Source organism: Ischnura elegans, chromosome 3 (assembly GCF_921293095.1).
Source record: "Ischnura elegans chromosome 3, ioIscEleg1.1, whole genome shotgun sequence".
Lineage (NCBI taxonomy): Eukaryota > Metazoa > Arthropoda > Insecta > Odonata > Coenagrionidae > Ischnura > Ischnura elegans.
The window spans coordinates 59,973,186-59,995,839 of NC_060248.1; the positions used below are offsets into that span (position 1 = coordinate 59,973,186).

At 35.8% G+C, this 22,654-nt stretch overlaps 1 protein-coding gene across 1 annotated transcript; it reads left to right on the plus strand.

Annotated features, from left to right (window-relative positions):
* Nucleotides 1-516: 516 nt before the first annotated feature.
* LOC124155192 lies at nucleotides 517-21,019 on the plus strand. Its single transcript, XM_046528910.1, has 16 exons — nucleotides 517-677; nucleotides 2,549-2,696; nucleotides 3,498-3,657; nucleotides 3,772-4,030; nucleotides 4,784-4,894; nucleotides 5,137-5,242; nucleotides 5,424-5,573; nucleotides 6,770-6,846; nucleotides 6,932-7,009; nucleotides 9,309-9,370; nucleotides 13,890-14,035; nucleotides 14,530-14,689; nucleotides 17,140-17,398; nucleotides 19,626-19,736; nucleotides 19,872-19,974; nucleotides 20,529-21,019. Exons 2-16 carry the CDS (start codon nucleotides 2,555-2,557, stop codon nucleotides 20,678-20,680), a joined length of 2,076 nt encoding a protein of 691 aa, XP_046384866.1. The 5' UTR covers nucleotides 517-677; nucleotides 2,549-2,554; the 3' UTR covers nucleotides 20,681-21,019.
* Nucleotides 21,020-22,654: the final 1,635 nt, after the last annotated feature.

Here is a 22,654-nt window from a genome sequence, read left to right on the forward strand (position 1 = left end):
GATTGTGTGGGTTGGCGTTAACAGGGAAAAGATGAGGATTATTTCGAACAAACATGGCACAGGTAAGGATATAGATTGAGGGGAGAGTTAAGATGCTGGAACTTACAAAAAGTGGTCTGCCTGGTGTGCGAATGGGGACTCTATAGATAGCTTTAACAGCTTTCTTCTGGAGAGAAAAGGTTCTTGACAACAGAGAGGAATTTCCCCAAAACAAAATGCCGTAGGATAAATGAGAGTGTACTTTGGACATGCCTGTAAATAAATTTTACATCATTTTGGCACTGAAATTTAACTTTGATGCAGTTATAATATGTCAAAACTAGAAAATAGCTTTAAATATATTTTTCATTTCTCAGAGGCTTTGGGGGTGGGGGATCTATCTCCTCATCCCCCCCCAAACAGTTATGCGACTGTATTCAATCATCATTCCAGCCACAAATCAAATACATATGTTATGTTTTTAGGATGCAATTAAAATATTTTTTTCTCAGCCAGGTGCTCCCAGCCTTATCTATTGCAGACTTATCTACCTGCACCTGCAGTGTTATCTGCTTCCAGTACATCAAATTATATAAGATTGAATGACAAGCTTTATCTTATCTTAACCACTTTTCATGTCTCCTCTGCTTGTGAGCAAATTGTCAAGGAAGAAAGCTTACCTCCTGAACAAAATATAGGTGAGTAGAAATAATTTCTCGCTCTTTCAAAGATTTCTGGCTTAAGCAACTGTGTAGAATCCTATAATTATGATGAAACAAAAATATTGAAACTATTTGTACCAAGGAAAAGAAAAATGGACATTTGAATATGTTCTCTTTTTCTTTTATAGGTTTTTCTTAATATTTTCAACAGACTCAATATTGAATAACTAATTTGCAGAAATGTTTCTTCAACATTCATACTATAATACCTAGATATGCAGAGCTAAAAACATTTCAATATTAGAGAAACAGAAAATACATGAAATCGATACCTCCACTGCACAAGTGCTCAACAATGGCCTACCAGATCTAACCTGCTTATCTAGGAGCCCAGGAATACGGATCTACTCAGCTGGCAGTAGCCCGAGCACAAACGCTCACCTCTAAGTCTCCAAGCTTTAGACGTGATCATTTGTGCTCCAGCTACTGTTAGCTGAGCATATTGTTGGGTTCCTACACAAGCGGGTTCGATTCAGAGTGCAATTGTTGAGCGCTTATACAGTGGAGGTATCAGAATATATTAATGGCATGCATCAATGAAATACAGTGGAACTTGGTTATAACGTCATCAAAGGGACCAGACGATTTTTAATGTTATATCCGAGTGACATTATAAAAAAGTAGCCTTCCCAGTGAGAAATTGGTGGTGGAATCCACGTGGAAATGTAACGTGGATACCACGTGTTTTTGGTCGTGGAATCAACGTGGAATCCACGTGGAAATTTGGTGGAAAAATTAAAACAGCAGTAGGTGCTGTCCTATAACCATTAAAACCTCAACCACTCTATATCTAAACCTTCTATATATGTGTCTACGATTTTTCATGTGCTCTCATGGCTGCCTTTCCACGAATTATATAAAAATAGAATGTGCGATACATTTTCACATAACTAGCGTGGTTTCAGAATGATAAATGACGCACTGTCACCAGAGAGTTAAGTTCCACAAATTAGAAATTCTGTTTAACATTTTATGCTAATCACCACAAATCCACTTGAAATCAACGTGGATTCCACGTGGGTCCAACTACTCAATATCCACCACCACCAAATATCCACCACTCAACGTGGATTCCACCACCCATTTCTCACTGGGTTTAATCTGAGTGAAAGGACAAAGTAAAGACGCAAATGTTCTGCTATATACAACACTGTTTATTGAAATGTACTCATTCATTGGAATATGTATGATAAAAAAACACCAATAAAAAATGATATATACAATAAAATATTTTATAGTCTAATAAAAACCTTACTTTTCTGTCGAAAAAAATCTGTGATCTTCTTTTGAATGGTCCTTTCAGAAATATAAATTCTCTCCGTTGTGCAACAAACGTCTTGAAGCGCGCTGAGTGTTGAAGCAGTGCAGCAGTGAAGCACTTTTGCAACCTAAGAATTGCAAAATTTTTGACACTATACCTGAGCGTCCCAATATTTGTCGATGATATAAACGGATTTTCGTGCAACATAAAATGTTCAATTTTGGCTGGTCTGTATAAAATGTGACGTTAAACCCGAGTTGACGTTACAGCCGATGTCGTTATAACCAAGTTCCACTGTATAAGAATGCATTATGTGAAATATTGAAGAAAAAAATGTGGCAACAGTCATTTATTAATTTTTCAAAAGCCTTCCCCAAAAAACAAAATCAATACCTATATTGAGATAGAGCAAAAATGTAGACTAGAAGAAAATTTTAAATATGTACTTGACAGCATACTTGAGAGAAAGACAACATATCATATTGAGCTCGGAAAGCAATTGAAACGGTCAAAGAGACATTAACAGTATCCAACATATATTAATATGATTAATGAGACATGTTAACTTTCCATGAACAATTTCCAGAACATCATGCCAAATATCAGGCCTTTACCTGAGGAATTACAAGAAGTAGCAAAGACCCAGCTCAATGAAGATCCCAAAAGATTAGAAAATGACTTGGCTCACATAAAAGACTGGCTTGCCAAGCAGCCACACCTTTCATCAAAAATGGGTAAGTAATTAATTTTATTTTTGCATAAGAAACAGAGAGCAAAGCCACTGAACAGAAAATTATAAATAGTGCACTGACAAGGAATTCCTTGATTCAGCTCACACCCAGTGATATCAGTCTGCCAGTGAAAGTCAAACACTATTAAAATTCACTTAATGGGAGGCATATGAAATCTGACTGTAATAGCAAGAACAAATGAAGTATATTTAAATGACTATCAAACTTGATCAGGCAAATAGGTCATGGTGACAAGTTGTGGGTATAAGCTTAACAAGGATGCTAACTTGAGTTTTTCAATTACCCTAACCGAGTGCTTTAGTAATAAAGTGTATCAGAAAACTGTTTCTTGTATACATACATAATTGTGACCAGTTGGACTGGGAAAATTATACATGTATGCAATTCAATAATGATAAAGTAGTATGCTTTGGTTGTTGACACAATTGGCTTTTTCCAAGCCAGCATTTCAAAAAGTATTACATATTTTCATTTTAAGGGCTAAATTATTAAATATCAGCATTAAACGATAAAATAACCCTCTCAGTAATCTTTCAAATTGCTCACCTTGTTGGCACAATTAACTGACATTTTGCCCATTTTCTTCTTTTTGAACAAATATTTTCATCAACAGAATATAAATAAAACTTTTTGATTCTTTTTGACTCGTTATTACACAGGTATGTAGTGCATCTTTGTCTAACACAGAAATAACAACTACAACAAAAAAATAGACATTCAAAATGCATTACTCATTTACTTTTACTGATTTCACTTTATTCAAGATGAAAATTTATTTTCTAGATGACCAGTTTCTCGTAGCTTTCTTACGTGGATGTAAGTACAGCTTGGAACGAACAAAGGAGAAGCTAGACTTTTACTATACCATAAGGTCAACAGTGGGAGATTTTTTTAACAACCGAGACCCAATGAGGCCAGAGTTACAAAAAGTTCTAGATCTAGGGTAAGATGAAATCATCGATACATGTGGTATGGTACTTAATAACTTATATATCAGGAGGTATTGTAAGTTTACAGATGACTAGAGTACTATATTATGCATCAACTTTCCTAACAGAGGAATGATACCCCTACCAGAGCCAGATGATCTCGGAAGACGAGTATTTTTGATCAGAGTTGGAATGCATGATCCAAACGTGACAAAGGTTGAAGATATGTCCAAAGTGAACTTCATGATACTGGATTATATGCTCATGACTGATGACCGATTCAGTACAATTGGTAGCGTTTGTGTGCTTGACATGAGCCGTGCTTCATTGGCACATGCAGCACAAATGTCTCCAAGGCTAGTGAAACAGCTTATGAAATGCTCCCAGGTCAGTATCACATTAAAATTGCTAATTTGATTAATGACGATCACCAACATTAAAATTCTGATAGGACTGTAAAGAATTATAGTTCTAATCGTGTTAATTCATAAAGACAAAGCCACAGCAAGCTTGGAGAGAGTAGAGTTTTGAATAATCTCTCACTCTGAAATGTGTATACAGATGATCTGGCTTTAAGTGTAACCCCTCAAAATTGAATCCCCAACCAAAATGTCTCTCCCTCCTCTTCCACAAGATAATCCCACAGCCCCCATCCCCACGCACGGAGCCAGAATTTAGCTTCAGGGAGAGCGGAAGTGGCACGTGGGTTGCCTATATGTACTGATGTTCTGTTTTACATTTGCACTCATTGGGAAACCCTACATTGCATTATATCCAATACCTATTTTGAAAGTAAAATTATAAATTAATTATTGGCAGACAGCATAAAATGTAACTATAGCGTAAAAGGGATGCCATTGTACAGGTTCCCCTGGGCTGGTGGTCTCCTCAACAGATTTATCACAGGTTTTCACCACAAAGGAAAATATTTCAGGGGGGCTGAAGCCCCCAAAGACCCCTCCCCCCACTGCCTATATAATCGCCCATTCCCTAAATATTTCCTTGCTACAGCCATGCATGATGCCAATACTATCATGTAGCCGAAAAATCAATCTGGGACGGTTCACCCCATGTTATGAAGCCCTTTCAAAATAAAAAATCAACTTCTGTTCATTGTAGCAAAAATATTTTCATCTTCAGGATGCATACCCGAGTAGGCCAAAAGCACTAGATTTTGTGCACACACCACCTGCTTTTGATGCAATCTTCAATCTCTTCAAAGCTTTTTCTCGTGACAAGCTTAAAGAGAGGGTAAGTGTGGAATTTTTTCTGCATACAGTCTATTATAATTAAACATATTTCTTCTATCCACAGACTTCTTCGATAATAATTTAAGAGATGATTTTTAATGTAAAATTAAAATCTTTCACAAAATTGCAAATTTCGTATAAATGTAAATATGTACATAGTATTTTTTGAAAATGGAAGTTAATTTTATATAATTACCATTCAGTCTAATTATTACTACCACAAAGCTCACTTCAACATTCCAGATATATGCTCATGGAGATGACATGAAATCCTTGTTCAAAAACATTCCTCAAAGGATATTACCACAAGAGTATGGAGGGGAAGCAGGTGCCATTGACGACTTAATAAGTATGTGTACCTAATTAAGTACAAACCCTTTCAATTCAATGTTCATGGGATAAAGATTTTATGAAGACCTCCTACTGGTTTTCTACATGTATTTCAAACATATATTCAATAAGTTGGCTCTGAGTAACCTATTAACATATGCATTCTATGTAATGGCTACATGTGCACTTCTCTTCCACAGGAAAAACAAAGAAAGATATAGAAAGCTTCAGGGACTGGTATCTTGAAGAAGCAAAATACAAATCAAATGAATCCAGACGACCTGGAAGGCCAAAAACTTATGAAGATTTGTTTGGTGTGGAAGGATCTTTCAGACAGTTGTCAGTGGACTGATATAGAGAAGAATGATTTCTACCATCATATATTCCTTGATGAATTCCAGTGTTGGTTGGACATAACTAAAAACATAGTGCAAATCAATGCTCCGAAATAGATTTTTGTAAATCACCAAACATCAAAAAGATAGTACAAAATACTGGATTCCTGTACTGGGGCATGCTGAAATACTTCAATAGTTCTCAAAGAATACCATCAATATCTAATGCTGCCATTTCTACTCCCATGCAACACGATAAATCACCACCTTTGTGATTCACAATGTATGAATTGGTTGTGTTTCAGATATTTATTAGAATAATTCACGATAAATTTCCAGTTTGTCTGACAAGTAATTTCAGCCACCATCCTTGCTATATACATACTTAAGTATAGAGAGAGAGAAAGATTATTGGCCAATTCAAAAATGCTAATGGTACCACAAACACTCCATAGTCCTGATTTGGCTTCCTTACTCTTAATTTCATTCCATAACTAGAAATTTCAAAGCAAATGACATCATTTCCCAGCCAAATGCTGGGTCAAAGAGGTTTTCACCAAATTTTTTTAGATCGTTCCAGATATAACCTACCATGATGCCTGGAAATCTAACTAGAAGTTAGGTTTGAATGGTGAAAGAGCTCATTTTGAGACCTAGTTACATGTTTCACCAATCTGATCGATTATGTACTTTTTTCATAACTAATTAACATTCATTTTCAATCAAACACTCCACCTTCATTTACATTTGATATGTACCACAACTAAAACATCCAGAAACAGTAGACAATCAATTCTAACGTAGAAACTCCACATGACTGCATTGGTATTAACTAGAGAGGTGCGAATAGTATCTGCGAATACTTAAATACCTCAAATACTAGAAAGTATTTGATATTCGAGTTCTCGAATAATTATGCTTAAGGTACGACCTCAAATACCTTGAATACTGTTGCACGCACGTTGTTGGTGGTTGACTTAGTTGACTAGTTCAAGAAATCTGCTATTCGACCCATCTCTAGTATTAACCCAGCTTCCCATAAGATGCCACTCATTTTAAAATTGTTGACAAACTGTTTTGGAATGAGAGTACTATAGCTAGTTTTTACTACAAAAATCTTAACGTGAGTATACACCAACATTAATATTTCATTCCTCATCAAGTGTAATCCCATTGGTGCTAATATGACGATAAATTTTCATGATGAACAGACTTCATTCACAAGTTCATGGTTCATATGGATGAGATAAAGAGAGCAGGTGAGGAAGGATACAAGAAAGATAAATGTGTAATAAGCAAGAAAATGCATAGTTAAGCTATATTGGCTATTAACAGAGCTAATGAAAAGTTACATTACAATCCTTGGATTATAGCCTGCTGAAGATGGTTCACCTGATTTCAATTCAAAATTGAAGCATAGAAGAATGATAAGGATCAAATGGACTGCCTGGGTAAGTAATGAGAAATTCCTATGAAGATTAGGAGAGAAGAGCTTAAGAAGAAGACGGAACAACTTCATTGTACATATCTTGAGGTATGTTATCCTTGGTGAAGACAATGGTTGAGGGACAAGTGGATGGCAAGAACAGAAAAGGAAGGCCTCGAATAAAATCTATGGATCAAGTAGATACAGTGCATCATAGCAATCCAAGGATTGTTGACCAAGGGTAACATAAGACCATGTTGAGCCCACTGGCATACATTCCTGGGGCCAGGCTCATAAGAGGGCTTTATCCTCAAACCCCAGTTGGAGGGAGGAAAAAGGGAAGGAAAACAGGATCAAGGCAGCACCACAATAAGGAGGACACCTCCCTCAATATGGATAAGAGCAGAAGGGAAAGGGTAGAGAATTCCGATGCCAACATTTGGGCAATATGGCTACCACAAGTGAAAATGAATTTATTAATAATAATAATAATAATAATAAAATGTCTTTATTCAGGTGAGGTTGAGACTAGGAAGTCCCCTCTTCCACCTAACCCCTTTTTTAACCCCCTAACACACTGAAATTACTGCTCCCTCAAAAATGGGGGACCATCTTATGCTAAGAATGATCATAAAAATATTCAATAGGCTTTTGACAACAGATGATGGTAAGTAATACATTTTAATTTAACTAAACTCTCAGTCATTTAATTAATAATTTCTATCCATTAAGAGGCGTTGCTCACCTCACATGTTCATATCTATGCCTGGAACCCTTTGGTCAGTGGCCCAATACTCTGCCCCTATGCTAAAATGCCCCTCACATTTTATCCGTTACCTACCGTGGGCGTCAAAATGATGTGCCGCTGTACTTTGCAAATTTATATCTGGACTTCAGTGCGTGCCATAATAATGAATTATACGTCATTTTAAAGGAAATTTGATTCTAAATACTGATTTATTTTTTGTTTACTGAAAAATTTAAAAATCAAGACACGCGAGTGCAATAAATGACTCCGCGCACCAAAAAATTGGCCGTTTTGTCAACTTCATGAACTTTGTAACTCAACCTATGGGAAACTACTGCGTCTACAGCATTCATCTTCCACAATAAGTTGCAAACATTAATGTAGATTAATAAAATGGCTTTTGCGTATTTTTAGAACGCATATTTTGTTGTTAAACAACGAAAATGTTTAAACTCTATCTAGTCCTAAGTTTTACCCCGAAAGAAAAAATAAAATTGATAGAAACACTTCTTAATTTATTTGCAATTTTTCTATGATCTATAATCTATAAAAATATTTATATTTGTGAATGTTAATAACTTTTATCAATTCCATGTTGCCAAACGGGGCTAAATGGGGCTAGTACCGGTTACCAGGAAGCAAAGTTTCGCGCGCAAGACGTGGCAACGCAGCATTCTTTCACTCCGGCGTATTTTTTTAATGTTCATACATAATCTACACTACATAAAAATCATGTATTTTCGGATCATAGAAAAATTTGCAAATAAATTAAGAAGTGTTTCTATCAATTTTATTTTTTCTTTCGGGGTAAAACTTAGGACTAGATAGAGTTTAAACATTTTCATTATTTAACAACAAAATATGCGTTCTAAAAATACGCAAAAGCCATTTTATTAATCTACATTAATGTTTGCAACTTATTGTGGAAGATGAATGCTGTAGACGTAGTAGTTTCCCATAGGTTGAGTTACAAAGTTCATGAAGTTGACAAAACGGCCAATTTTTTGGTGCGCGGAGCCATTTATTGCACTCGCGTGTCTTGATTTTTAAATTTTTCAGTAAACAAAAAATAAATCTGTATTTAGAATCAAATTTCCTTTAAAATGACGTATAATTCATTATTATGGCACGCACTGAAGTCCAGATATAAATTTACAAAGTACAGCGGCACATCATTTTGACGCCGACAGTAAATATCATTCAATTTTATGCTCTCTCATAATGATAGTGAGATTTGTATTGAAACATTATTACATTTATATACGAGACTTTGCTTCAATTCAAGGTTTAAAAATATTGCATCTAACATATCAAGAGGAATTACTGTGAGGAATTTCTATGAGACAGCTGACAGGATTTGATTGATAGCCAATGTTTTCCTTAAAAATCGATTTTACACCACACTAAATTACACAATCATCTTATCTACTCTTAGCTAAACATAGAAATAGAGATAATAACACACATATATGACCTTTATCTTATCTCCGTCTACATCAAGTGTTTTTTTTACTCAATGAATGAACAAGCATTAGTGGACAGTGAAACCTAATCAGTGATCAAGAGAAAGAGATAGATACACATTCATCCCTTCAGACTTTTCAATAACCATAAGAATAACTCACCGCTTCTGAAACTGTAAGTACTAATGAAAATATGAAGTTTAACTTAATTCAAACAATATGTACCTTCACAAATAAATCCATAGATTTACCGCTTGGCAAACAAAAATGGCAACTTCACGGGCTGCACAGTTAAAAATCCATTAAGCAGGTTTGTGCTTTGCCAGTTAGGATATCATTGCAGGTATCCTGAAGATTTATGCATTTTTTTTAAAGCATACCAAATCATGCTGATTTCATCTGATCCCAACCATTCCATTTATGATAAAGTATCCCTAGTAGCACAAGAAATGTTGAGCATATGCTCAGATTATGTCAGGGAAATATGTTTTGCACACAACATTAGCATATGCTGAAAATATGTTCAGCAGATGTTTAAAACCACATGTTTTCAACATATGCTCGAAATATTTCCAGCATATGTTCAGACGATGTGTTGAGCATATTTTCATAGAAATATGCTGCACATGTGTTCAACAAAATATGTTGAGCATATATACGTAGACATATGCTCCACATGTGTTCAACGAAATATGTTGAGCATATATACGTAGACATATGCTCCACATGTGTTCAACGAAATATGTTGATCATATTTTCAAGAAAATATCTATGCGTTCTGAGAAATATTTCGTCGACAAATCAGCGATCAGGATTCGAATACTGCATGCTAGTTTTATAATTAATGTAAAGGAATATATCTAGTTCTAGTTTATTCTAATTCAAGTATATCAATTCATAATTTTAACCAAGGCCCTGATTTTAACACTTTAAAAATAATTGAAGAGCGAGACGCATGCGTCGACGTTGTTGTGTGTGTTCATGTTGCTATGATTTCATTGCTCAAATCGCACGTTGTTTACGTTACTTTATACAAGAGGAGAGAGCCCAGTTACCTCGGAATCATCTAGAAGCATGAAATGTAAGTACATTGGTAGATAAATATATGAAATTACTATTTTACAATTAGTACTAACTGTTCTTGTGTGATATCGTAAAAGTTCTCAATCGCTGTTTATGAACGGATGAATGTATGATATTACTATTTTAGTTCTGACTGTTCTTGTGTGGTATGGTAAAAGTTCTCAATGGCTATATTTATGAACTGAATTGTGATCGTAAATGCCGTATTAAGTTATTCCTGCCCAATGTAAATACTTGGATCGAATATGATGCATGTAACCGAGTGAGTGCGAAAATGTTCGATCAAAATCAATCATAGCCACAATAAAATGTGAAGGAAGTAATAAATTCTTGGTCAAGGCTTAAGAGCCTGTTCTAATTTCGTTTGTGAATCTATTCATACTCTTTTTTTGTTCATGCTAATATTGTAACAAGGCCATAAAATTATGATAACAGCACCATTTCATGAATGCTAAACTAATCGCTGGATGATGAATTAGCCCTCTCTTTCATGGTATCATTTTGAGGCATAATTAACTAATTTGTAACCAAGTATCATTAACGAACTTATTTTGTGAATAACTGTCGCAGCGAAGTGCTAACAGTAAATATGAGTAGTCTCGACTAGGAATCATGTTAACACAGTTGCACTCTGATGTGAGGGAACGAAACAAAGAATTGGCATGGGTAACCCATGGGGATGGCTCAAAAGGAGTGCATGATACGTACTATCGTTAGTTTTTCCATCAGATTACTAAAAATTTACTTTAGCACTTAGGCGATTCACTCAGAAGTAAGGGGACAAAAATAATCGAGTTTATTTGCAGTATCTACAGTATTCCTGTGGTTCGTGCCTCAAATACTAGCCAAATCTGGCATATATATTGCTTGGGTTTCACGGATTTCAAGACATACACCATATGCGCATTGGTATTTATAATTTCATGGACAATTAGAGACCAAAGTCACATAATGTGTATCTTAAGCGATTTTTTATGGAATATAAGGCTCCACATTATAGTGGAATTAAATTTAATGTTGTCAATTGAACCGTTTGTTCTGTTAAACATGATACTCTCAGGTTCATCATAATTTTCTTGCTTTCCATATTTCATTACATATTTTAAGCAATGCAAAATCTGTTAATGAGAAATGTCTGTTTAGTCATGCAAAAAAATGACATTTTTATTTTTTGAAGAACTTCACCCTCTTGCATGGAAATGAATCGGTGTCTTAAAATGTTCATGACCTCACTAATCTATTAGTATTATCTTCATCTAGCTCTCAATAATTGTATTATGTTGATGGACTTACATGGAAATGTATTGTAGGATTATTGATATTTAAGACCAATGTATATACACTAGCTGACATGAATAACTTTTACATTACATATTGTGTGAACTTATGATGCAATACTTCCCTTACTGCTACTTCCTCTCCTTAGTCTGTCTCATGCAAATTTTAAATTTTGCAACTTAATGTTAATTTACCATTCATGAAAGATGTCAATATTCACCATTTTCAGGTTAAAGAAGTAATAATTTTTTGCTGTTTAGTGCTTGTTTAGTGGATAAATATTGATTTCTGTTTATTTTAATCTACAGATGCTCTCCACTCTTGTCTTATGTTTAGCAGTGCTGATAAATGTGCCTTTCTTGAGTTAACTGGGGAGTGGCTACGATGGTCGTGCTGCCTGAAGAAGACTGAGAGAAATCAAGGAAAAGAATAGGATTTAAATATTTGTTGATAATGTTAAATGCTTATGTTTTTTTATTAGAATAAATCTACTTCATTATCAAATTGCAGAACTATTTCATACTTGATTCTCCTATTATATCCTATGTAATCCATTATCTACCAATTGATTACATATTCCGTAGGAGCTCCATCAAAGGATAAAGTGGCAGTAGACTTTAATAATTACAAATAATTTGGGCTAAAGCATTATAGTGGCTCATGATACCACCTATGTATCAATATTCTTATTAATGTTACTAAAACATGCCTTAGCCCTTTTCCTTGTTCGTTCAATCTTTCGTACGTTGTAATCTAGCAGTGTGGAGTGTAATGCTTTCAGATGCACATGTGCAGTGGAGCTGGTGAGAGCTGTACGATGACAGGGCTAAAGAGGATGTTGAAGGGTTAGACAACATGATAATCAGTACCATCAATGCTTTATTCTGTCGAATGCTTATCATTTATAAATTTTAAATTAACATTGGCGATTTCAAATCCTTGACCAAATTTAGTTGTATTAATGATTAAACATTTTCAATTTAAAGTGCTAATCTGATAACTTGAGTGAATGCAATGTGTAGGTCTGACATCATGCCCTAAGTCCACAGTGAAAGGCAGGAGCAGTAAAAAGGAGAGAATTTGTGCATCTATAGGTATTGCAAGGTTGTAAGGGAATACTTTTCATAAGGGGGATAAATGGATGCAACCTCACCCTAGTGAAAATCTCCATAGGATTTCTTTTTCCTTTAGTAATTTGACAATGGGAAATGATTGTTCCTATAGGAAAATTTTAGGTTCCTATGGGAAAATAAAATTTTCCTGTAGGAACATAAAAATTTCCTATAGAAACAAATGTTTCCCATTGTCAAATTACTATTGGGAAAAAAATCCTGTAGATATTTTCACTAGGGTATGCTGAGCATATTTTGGGAGAATGATGGGCATATGTTAAAAACATATGTTGGGCATAATTGGAAACCATGCTGAGCATATGTTAAAAACATATGTTGAGCATAAGTGGGTAATATGCTGAGCATATGTTAAAAACATATGTTGAGCATGTGTGGAAAACATGCTGAGCATATGTTGAAAACTTGTGTTGAACATATGTTGAGCATATGCCTTGCCGGACATTTACATATGCTCAGCATGTGCTCAAATTATGTTGAACACATCTTACATATGTGTTGAAAATGCCCTGAGCATACTCTGAACACAAATTGTGCTACTAGGGATGAAGGTATAAAATTTCTCATACCCTTTTTGAATTTACATACAACACATATATTATTATTATTTGGCAGTAATTTGTCTGATTCATTCACAGTAATGAAAACAATGCCAGAGCAAGTCCAGGTGGAATAATGCCGAGTCAATTAAGTCATACACATATACATATGTACATCAATAAATATGCCATTCAATGCACTAAGTGATAAACTTGATAAAATTTGCACTTGCTTTTCTGGTAATACTGCAACCGAGAATGATGTTGTATTACATCCTGCTATGTTAAAAAAAAACACTTTTTCTTATAATTATCACTTATAAGAATAGGGTACTTATTGAACTGTAAACTCCCTTTTCACTGAGCACACATAAGTGTTCTATAGCAATAGGTCAGCTGTCTGTGTATCTTTCTGTTCTTAGTTTAGCCCTCATCCTATTCCACGGATGGTGAATGGTGGGCTGCCCAGGTGCAAGGTCCCAGTTAGGCCACATTTTTATCATCAAATTTTCAGCTTCACACGTATTCCACATCACCATTGTTCTTGTTCACTTTGTGTAAAGCATCAATTTGAAATGATCAAGAATTAAATTAAAGCAATTAAAGATCGTGGATATCGTGGGTCACTGGCCTAAAGTTAACAGCAAAACTTCATATTCTACAGAACAATGCCAAACATCAGGCCTTTACCTCCAAATCTACAAGAAATTGCCAATAAGCAATTGAATGAAGACCCTAAAAGGATTGACGGTGATTTAGCCCATTTAAGGGACTGGCTCTCAAAACAACCTCACCTCAAAGCTAGGACAGGTATGTATTGCCATTTATATGTATTTTACTGCTTCATTAATCACGCAACATATTCGCAGATAAATTTTTCAAATATTTTTTATTAATGACACATAAATCAAGTACATACATCATTGAATCAGATACGTATATATTTCCTTTGCATAGAGCTAAAATTTAAATTCACCATTGGTTATTGGCAGATGTTGAGCAATTTGACTAGGTAGGTGTATAAAAAAATGGAGTGTCAGAGGATAGGTGACCCTGTAGTGGTCTCCTTAGCAGATGTATAGTGGGTAGTCACCATGAGGGAAAACATTTTGGGAAGCCTGAAGCCCACAATGGCCCTACTGGTGCCTGCTGACCCAATATACTCAGTTGGCAGGCCCTTTAGGCTTTCTTTTTCATCACCACTTTTCAAATTACATAGGGAAGCTTACAATTGGACAAGTATGGTACTACTGCTGTTCATTTCTTTGAAGATAAATCACAGAAAATGGTCATTTCCATTACAGATGACCAGTTTCTTACTGCTTTTCTGCGTGGATGTAAATTCAGTTTGGAAAGAACAAAGGAAAAAATTGATTTCTACTACACTTCAAGAACAGCACTTAAGGAGTTCTTCACCGACCGGGATCCTATGAAACCAGAAATACAAAAAATTCTAAATTTAGGGTAAGATAAAGTCATTCATCATTTTCATAACTTCATATGAATAAAACTTCTACATCTTACAACAATCTACATTACATTTATCCAAATAAGCTTATGGCACAATCTTAATTCCCAAGAGTGGCCTGTATTAAAAGGGGATCCATTAGCTCCTTAGCTCTCAAAGAGCAATTTTTCAATACTTGCTAAAATGTGTCAGTTACATTTTAATTATGTTATTGGATTTATTTTTATTTTATCTCAATTTTAATTCTTCTTGCAGGACTAATGGGATGATGTAAAATTAAATTCTCTTTTTTACTTGGGCTGAAAAAAATGTTTTATGTCAAACTGAGGGAGATAAAATGTTATGTCTCCCTCAGTTGAGGTGGACATGCATACAGACATAATATTACGTCTTTAACCCCTCAACAATACATTTAATATTATTAATTCCTTTTTATGGCCCCATACACATCTGCCCTATTTTCAGGTACATTATAATCTTATAAGATCCCTCATTTGAAGAAGGAACATGATAAATTCCACACCGAATGGGAATAGCCCTTTGTATTCAAGGACATAGACGCATGATTCTGAAATCTACTGCAGACCCTAATCCAAGTTCCAAAAGAATTTTTTTTTTTTAATATAATAAAATTTTTAAAAAAATCCACTCCTAGGAACAATAAAATTGAAATTTCTCATGTATTTCACACCCCAAGCCAAATATGTACACCAGCTTTTAACTCCACTTGGATTATTTCATCTAAGGTCATCTTCATTGCTAATGGGTACAATGGCAGATTAAGGGGGTGGACTTTCCTGGCATGATTTCTAGAAAAATTTGAAAAGTTATATGTAGTGATATTTAAGGTGGCTCTCCAATGGGATTTTTTATTTTATCTAATGAAAGTCTCTCCATACACAAAAACAAGAAAAAATTTTCAAGAATGATCACAGACCTATCCCGCACAGTTTTTTTCCATCAGTAAATTATCTCATTCATTTAATCCATCACTCAAATTCTTCAACAGTTCAATTTAAAATTTGATGATTATTTTTAATGAAATCCAACATCCATTAGTTTTCATACACCCTTTTCAAACCTCACCCGTTCCACATTGCATTCTCCCCCTAACACCAGCAACAGCCAATAGCTGTTCCCCCCATGCTCTTGCCCATTGAGTCCAATTCACTTTCCCCAATCCTCCTCCAGCCAATGGCCCCTTCCGCCCCCCTCTCCTATGACCATTGGTCTCCCCTTAAGCCAAACCATCCAATATCCTCCCTTCTTATCCTCTTTAGACCTGCTTATCTGTACACACCCTACCCTCACATATTTTGCATTGGTTTCCCTGTACCCCCCTCCCCGAATCCCTTTCATATCTATCTCCTAAGTTCTGTCCTGTCTCCTGTCCTCTCTTCTTTTGCCCTTGCATTGGAAGTGCCTTCTTCTGTCAGACTTGGTGGCAGTGGTGATAAGTCCTAACCTAGCATACAGAAGGTCGTGGGTTCGAGTCCCGCCTGGATAGGTTTCCTCTGTACACACCCTATCCTCACATTTTTTTGGATTGGTTCCCCTCTACCCCCCTCCCTGAATCCCTTTCATATATTAATCTATTTCCTAAGTCCTGTCCTGTCTCCTGTCCTCTCTTCTTTTGACCTTGCATTGGAAGTGCCTTCTTCTGTCGGACTCGGTGGTGATGGGGATAAGTCCTCGCCTACCATACCGAAGGTCGTGGGTTCGAGTCCCGCCTGGATAGGTTTCCTCTTCCAGGCCATGGGTGTGTGTGATCATCCGTTGTTGATTGTTTAAACTCCCGATATAAAGGCCTCATTGTGCTGTTTTTGGGGGTATTTGAGGTAAGTTTTAAAAAAAAATTTAAATTTTCCTTCCTACCCTGAGGAGGGCCACATTGTCGGCTAATATACATATTCGACCTGTTCCTCGTCTCCATTTTGACCTTTGACTATGCTCTTCATCGAGCTTTTTATCTCTGGAATGTAGGAAGCCATCTGTGGGTGAGTGAATGTGTGCGTGTGACTGTTTACCGAGTGCATGTGTGTACATGTACCAACAATTAGGTATCCTTAGCAGGGTCTCTCGAGCCCTGTGAAAAATCCCATGTTATTTACCAGAAAGCCTTTATTTGCATCCCTATGGCTCACATAGGATCCAATTTTGGTCACTTGTATGCGTGAGTGGGAGTGTACATATGTTTATAAGTGAGTTTGGCTATTCCGGTTGAGAGGCTGGGGCTTGGTCCCTGCAAGGAAACTCTCCCCCTCCCCGCACACCAACTTAGTGATTCATTTTTGCAAGGTGGACGAGCATTTAGAGATATTACATGCCCATTTGAGTTTTTTCTTTCCATATTGCATCTTTGACGCCATTGAGCACAATTCCCTCTTTTCTATCCATAATGAAATTGAAAATAAATTAAACGACCCTCATGTTTTTCCTTGATCAGGGTTATGCTACCACTACCAGAGCCTGATGAACTTGGACGAAGAATTTTCGTATTCAGATCTGGAAGATATGATACAAATGAATTCAATATAACAGATATATGTAAAGTGAACTTCATGTTGATGGATTATATGCTAATGAATGATGACAGTTACAACACAGCAGGAGTTGTATCTATTGGTGATTCGAAAGATGCTACAATGGCTCATGCAGCACAAATGTCTCCCACATTGATTAAAAAAATCATGAAATGCTCTCAGGTTAGTCTAATACCAATTCAGTGAATGCTGTATAAATAACTTATTATTATTCATTATTTTACCACTGAAAATTTTACTGGCCATGCTATCAGGTGATTTAGATTATCAGTCTTTTGATGGCAATATTATAATCATAAATTTATTATGTCATTGAACCGGTTCTAAATTTCCTTGAGCCTTCCGTATGGTCATCAGTCAACACAGATATTAAAGAGATTTTGCATGCTTGCATGAAATATGGGAGAGATCTACAGTAGAGTTTAATTGTTTTGTCAAAAGCAATTTCCTTGCAATTATATGCATTGAAAAAGCAAGCCTTATTTCATTCCACAGAAGTTATGTCTCAAAAGCTTAAAGTTGATAGTAATTTCTGAGTGGTCTGTATCATACAAAATAACCACACAAAGAAATAACATAGGTACTAGGATGCACGCTACGCTTCTTTTTGCCTCACTGGAAATTTGGAATCCCTTCAGGAGCCACCTGCTGTTCTGTGCAGGGCTATACTTATTGTGAGACATAGGAAAAGGTTCACCACTCAAAGCTGTAGGTATTTCCAGAATAATTTGTAGACTGAATAATGCCTCTTTCTAAAAGCTACATTCCAAAAGATAGTACACTTTACTACTCACCATTTTCAAAATAATTACATATCTCACCCATTGTACAGTGGCTCAGCCAGGAATTTTGTTTGGAGGGGGGGTCCAAAATCAAGGGGGAAATTTTTTTAAAAACAGGGTACTAAATATGTAGAGGGTTTTAAACTAATTTTAATGCTTTTCATTATCAAAAAAACTTCATTTGTAAAAAATATTTTGTAAATTCATGATTTTTTTCAATATTTTCTTAACTTTTATGGGGAAAATAATTGTTTTTTTTATATTTTGGGGGGGTTCAGACCCCGCAGATCTCCCCCCCTGGCTATGCCACTGCCATTGTATGGGAAGTTTAATCATGTATAGGGCCGGATTTACACAAAGTTATGCTACAGGCACCTCTCCATTGAGCACCCCTCCTCACTTGAGCTCCCCCCCCCCCCCTCCCTGATTTTTATATGGCATAGCCACTTGCATGAGATAAGGTCCGGAAAAAAGGAATAAACAAATATATGGCTGACAGCATAAGTTTATGCTTGAATTTTTACTCAGGGAAAACATAGACAATTCAATTTTTTAAAAACAGCTTGGAGTAAAACTAAATGAAACAGTTTGACTTTAATGCAACTAAAACACTTTATGAATACCCATTCCAAAAATAATGTCCAGCCTTAATTCATACAACAAAAAAGAAGAGTAACTTAAAAAATAAAAATATTACATACTGCTGTAACTGAATGAATTGCTGTAGCACTAAATATAATACAAATTCACTAATTTTAAAATGCATGAAGAGCAGTGGTACGAACGACATTTTCAATTGAACAAAGCCTCTAAAATACATATACAGCCAACTGCATACCTTCCTCCAATATCTTCTTGAGAAATTTAAGTGCAGATTAAAAACATGAATGAAGGAAACTTTTGAAGTAGTTCCCGTTAGGCCTGCCTCAAGCACAGCGAGAACTACTTCAAAAGTTCTTTTCGGCAAATACATTAATTATAGCATAACAGTTCAAGTTCTGCTATAATCCTGACTTAGTACATTTAAAGCCCTAGCAAATAGGGCACCTGCTGGCAGATGGAACCCACATAATAAGCCTGCTGACGGCGGTGCACTTCGAGGCACCTCCAGAACAGATTATTGCCGGTTGCCTAACAGAAGCCACCCCTTGGACTGTAACGCCCCAAGGCAATTGCATGTTTTAACTCATGGTAAATTCGGCCCTGATCATGTACAACATGCTCTTAACATAACATGATGTGATTTTGTAATAAATGAAATGTCAGCATAATTCTACAGCTTCTAGAAAAAAAACTAAAATCTGACACCATCATATGCTTTTGTATGCATAATGAATATGAATGGCAAACCTTTCCCTCTGAATCTCTAATCCCAATTTAAAAAAATTAAAAAAAAATGCATTGATGAATATTGGCTTCCTCTTCAGAGAGAATCAACAATAATGCAACCCACATAGCTTTACAGAAATGCTCCATTTCATCACTCTCTCTCATAAAAATAAATTAAATTAAACATATAATGTATACTAAAAGGTAATAATGTTTAAGGTTCATAATTTAGGAAAAGAATTATGCACTAATACATACTCATTTCTTTTGACCTTCAGGATGGTTACCCTTTTCGAATAAAAAAGCTTCTCTACATCAATGTGCCACAGTTTTTTGAAACTGTTTTCAACTTATTTAGATCTTTCGCCAAAGATAAACTGCAGAAAAGGGTAAGGGTCTAATTATATCAAAAGTAACATGTTCCTGATGCTCTTTTAACCTCACTATAACGATTTGTCTCATCAATATCTATTAGCAGTAGTGATGAAAAGATTCATTTCCAATAAAATAAAACTCACTTCCAGATGCATGTCTATGCAGATATCAAATCCTTGTATCAGGACATTCCTCAAAAGCTACTACCCAATGAATATGGAGGAGAAGCTGGTTCATTTGAAGAACTATCAAGTAAGTAACCTATGTCCACCTCATCCATGCTTGCATATACTTTAGCCAAAATTTAGATTTTTGTCTTTCATCATTAATTCAAGTAGATATATATAGTATTCATAATCACATGGCTGTATCAATTATTTCATAAAAAACACTCCTTGTAATTACTATTTACCCAGTCTTCATAAGTTTTGATGACATAATAAAAAAGGTCAGCGAATCATAATCATTGCATTCCATTCAGGATGAAAATAGAAATCAATCTTATTCTTTTCCTTTTTTCAATTCATTCTCACGTTCTGTGTAAGAGCTGTAAAAGTCGCAAAACAGGAAAGTACAGGAAAAAAGAATGTGTGAATATGAACTTAAAAACAAGTAAATAATAATATGTTCACATCACTAAATCTTAACTGTTGCTTAAAAAATACAAGACAACACTTTGGGTAAAGTATCTATAATTGCAATTAACTCCAAGGACACTGGACATTTTTAACATATAACATTTTTAACAGGCATATGATAAATGGAATACTTATAATAATTAATTTCAAATATATTTATTATTTCAGAGGATTTCAAAAAACAAATAGAGAGCTTCAGAGATTGGTTTATCGAAGATGAAAAATATGGAGCAGATGAATCTAAACGACCCGGAAAGCCAAAATCCTATGAAGATTTATTTGGCGTAGAGGGATCATTCAGGAAGCTAACAGTAGACTAATTAGACTTATTGTTCATTTGGATGTACTCCTAATAAGTAAATATTTTATTTCTAAGTTACAAAGTGCTTAAAAATAGTTTGAGGAAGCAATTTTTGTTAATGCTCTGAAGCTAATTTACCATACAGGTTGCAACCAAAAACACATCAGAGTTACAGAGACAAGATTTTCAGAATCCACCGATTTTCAAATCCAACCATTAAACAGTTCTTTTAACATTTCATAAATTTCTGCCATTGCTGCTTTAATTCCCTTTTGAAACAAATCTGAACAAAGACAGCATTTGTACAAATAATTTTCAGATGACAATTTTCAACAATCAAATAAATCATTTAATCAAATGTCTACAGCTTTTATTGATACTAACTCGAGTAACATATACGTAAATTGAGTTCTTCTTGTGATGAAGCACTTATTTAAAATGAAAGACGCAAGAGAAATAGAAAACCAAAGTATATATGAAACCTGTATCACAACATTTTACTGGCTACATACCTCCCCATTCCCGGTATATTTCCTTGCTACAGTCATTCATAATGCCAACATTATCATGTGGCCAAAAAATTAATCATTCTAGTACAGTTCATTCCCTGCAGTGGCAGATCTAGGATAGGAACAATGGGAGGGCCAAGTGGGGTGCAACCTCCCAGCAGTACGAAAGATCCACAGAGAAAAAATCATTCGCCTTGACCGGGATTGGAACCCAGATCCCCCGATTTCCGGTCGAGTGCTTTAGCCAGTTAAGCTATCGAGGCGTCATTCTTCCCTGTGGATATTTTCGGACACTACCGGACAAGATGTTGCTGGACTGCTGAGCATATGATGCCACAAGCAGTCCAAATCGTGCGCACAGCGCCACAGCCGGAGAGCAGGCCCGGACATAGAACACAAAGAGGTATTCGCTCTAGACTAGTTTAAAGTATACCGGGACTAGCCGCGGTGATAACTTTTACGGGAGTCACCCGGAATGCACAATTGTGGGAAAGATCCACAGAGAAAAAATCATTCGCCTTGACTGGGATTCGAACCCGAATCCCCCGATTTCTGCTCTCCGGCTGTGGCGCTGTGCGCACGATTTTGACTGCTCGTGGCATCATATGCTCAGCAGTCCAGCAACATCTTGTCCGGTAGTGTCCGAAAATATCCACAGGGAAGAATGACGCCTCGGTAGCTTAACTGGCTAAAGCACTCGACCGGAAATCGGGGGATCCTGGTTCGAATCCCGGTCAAGGCGAATGATTTTTTCTCTGTGGATCTTTTGCACGATTTTGCATTGCGGGTGACTCCCGTAAAAGGCGGCTAGTCCCGGTATACTTTAAACTCCCAACAGTAGTCAGGGTCCGAACAAAATTAGGTACCATTCTACATATCTAGTTAAATTGGATATCTCTGGATCTGCCACTGGATTTAAACATAAAAAAGCATGTAAAATAGGCCCAAAGTTTAGAAATAATTTGTATTTCAATTCTTAAAAGTACGTAAACATATCAGAAAATATAACTAAATACTTTGGTACAAAGAGGCAACCTCCAAAAATTCCAATTTTATCTAGTGTGTGTTTCGAGTTTGTAGCCTGCTGAAAATGGTTCACCTGATTTCAGTGAAACAATGAAACAGACGAATGATGAGGATAAAATAGATTGTCTGAGAAAGTAACGAGGAAGTCCCATGAAAAGTAGGAGAGAAGGGCTTGAGAAAAAGATGGAACAACATTATAGGAAATATCTTGAGATATGATGGCTTGATGAAGACAATCGCCGAGGGAGAAGTAGACAGCAAGAACAGAAAAGGAAGACCTCAAACAAAATAAATGAAACAGGTAAAGAGGATGTGAGAGAAGAGAAATATGTCGGATTAAAAAGATTAGCCTATAGAGAAAATCTGTGGAGAGCTGTGTCAAAGCAATGTTAGGATTATTGATCAAGGGTGGAAAGGATGGAGAATCCCATTTAGGCAACAAGCCAACCACAAGCGAA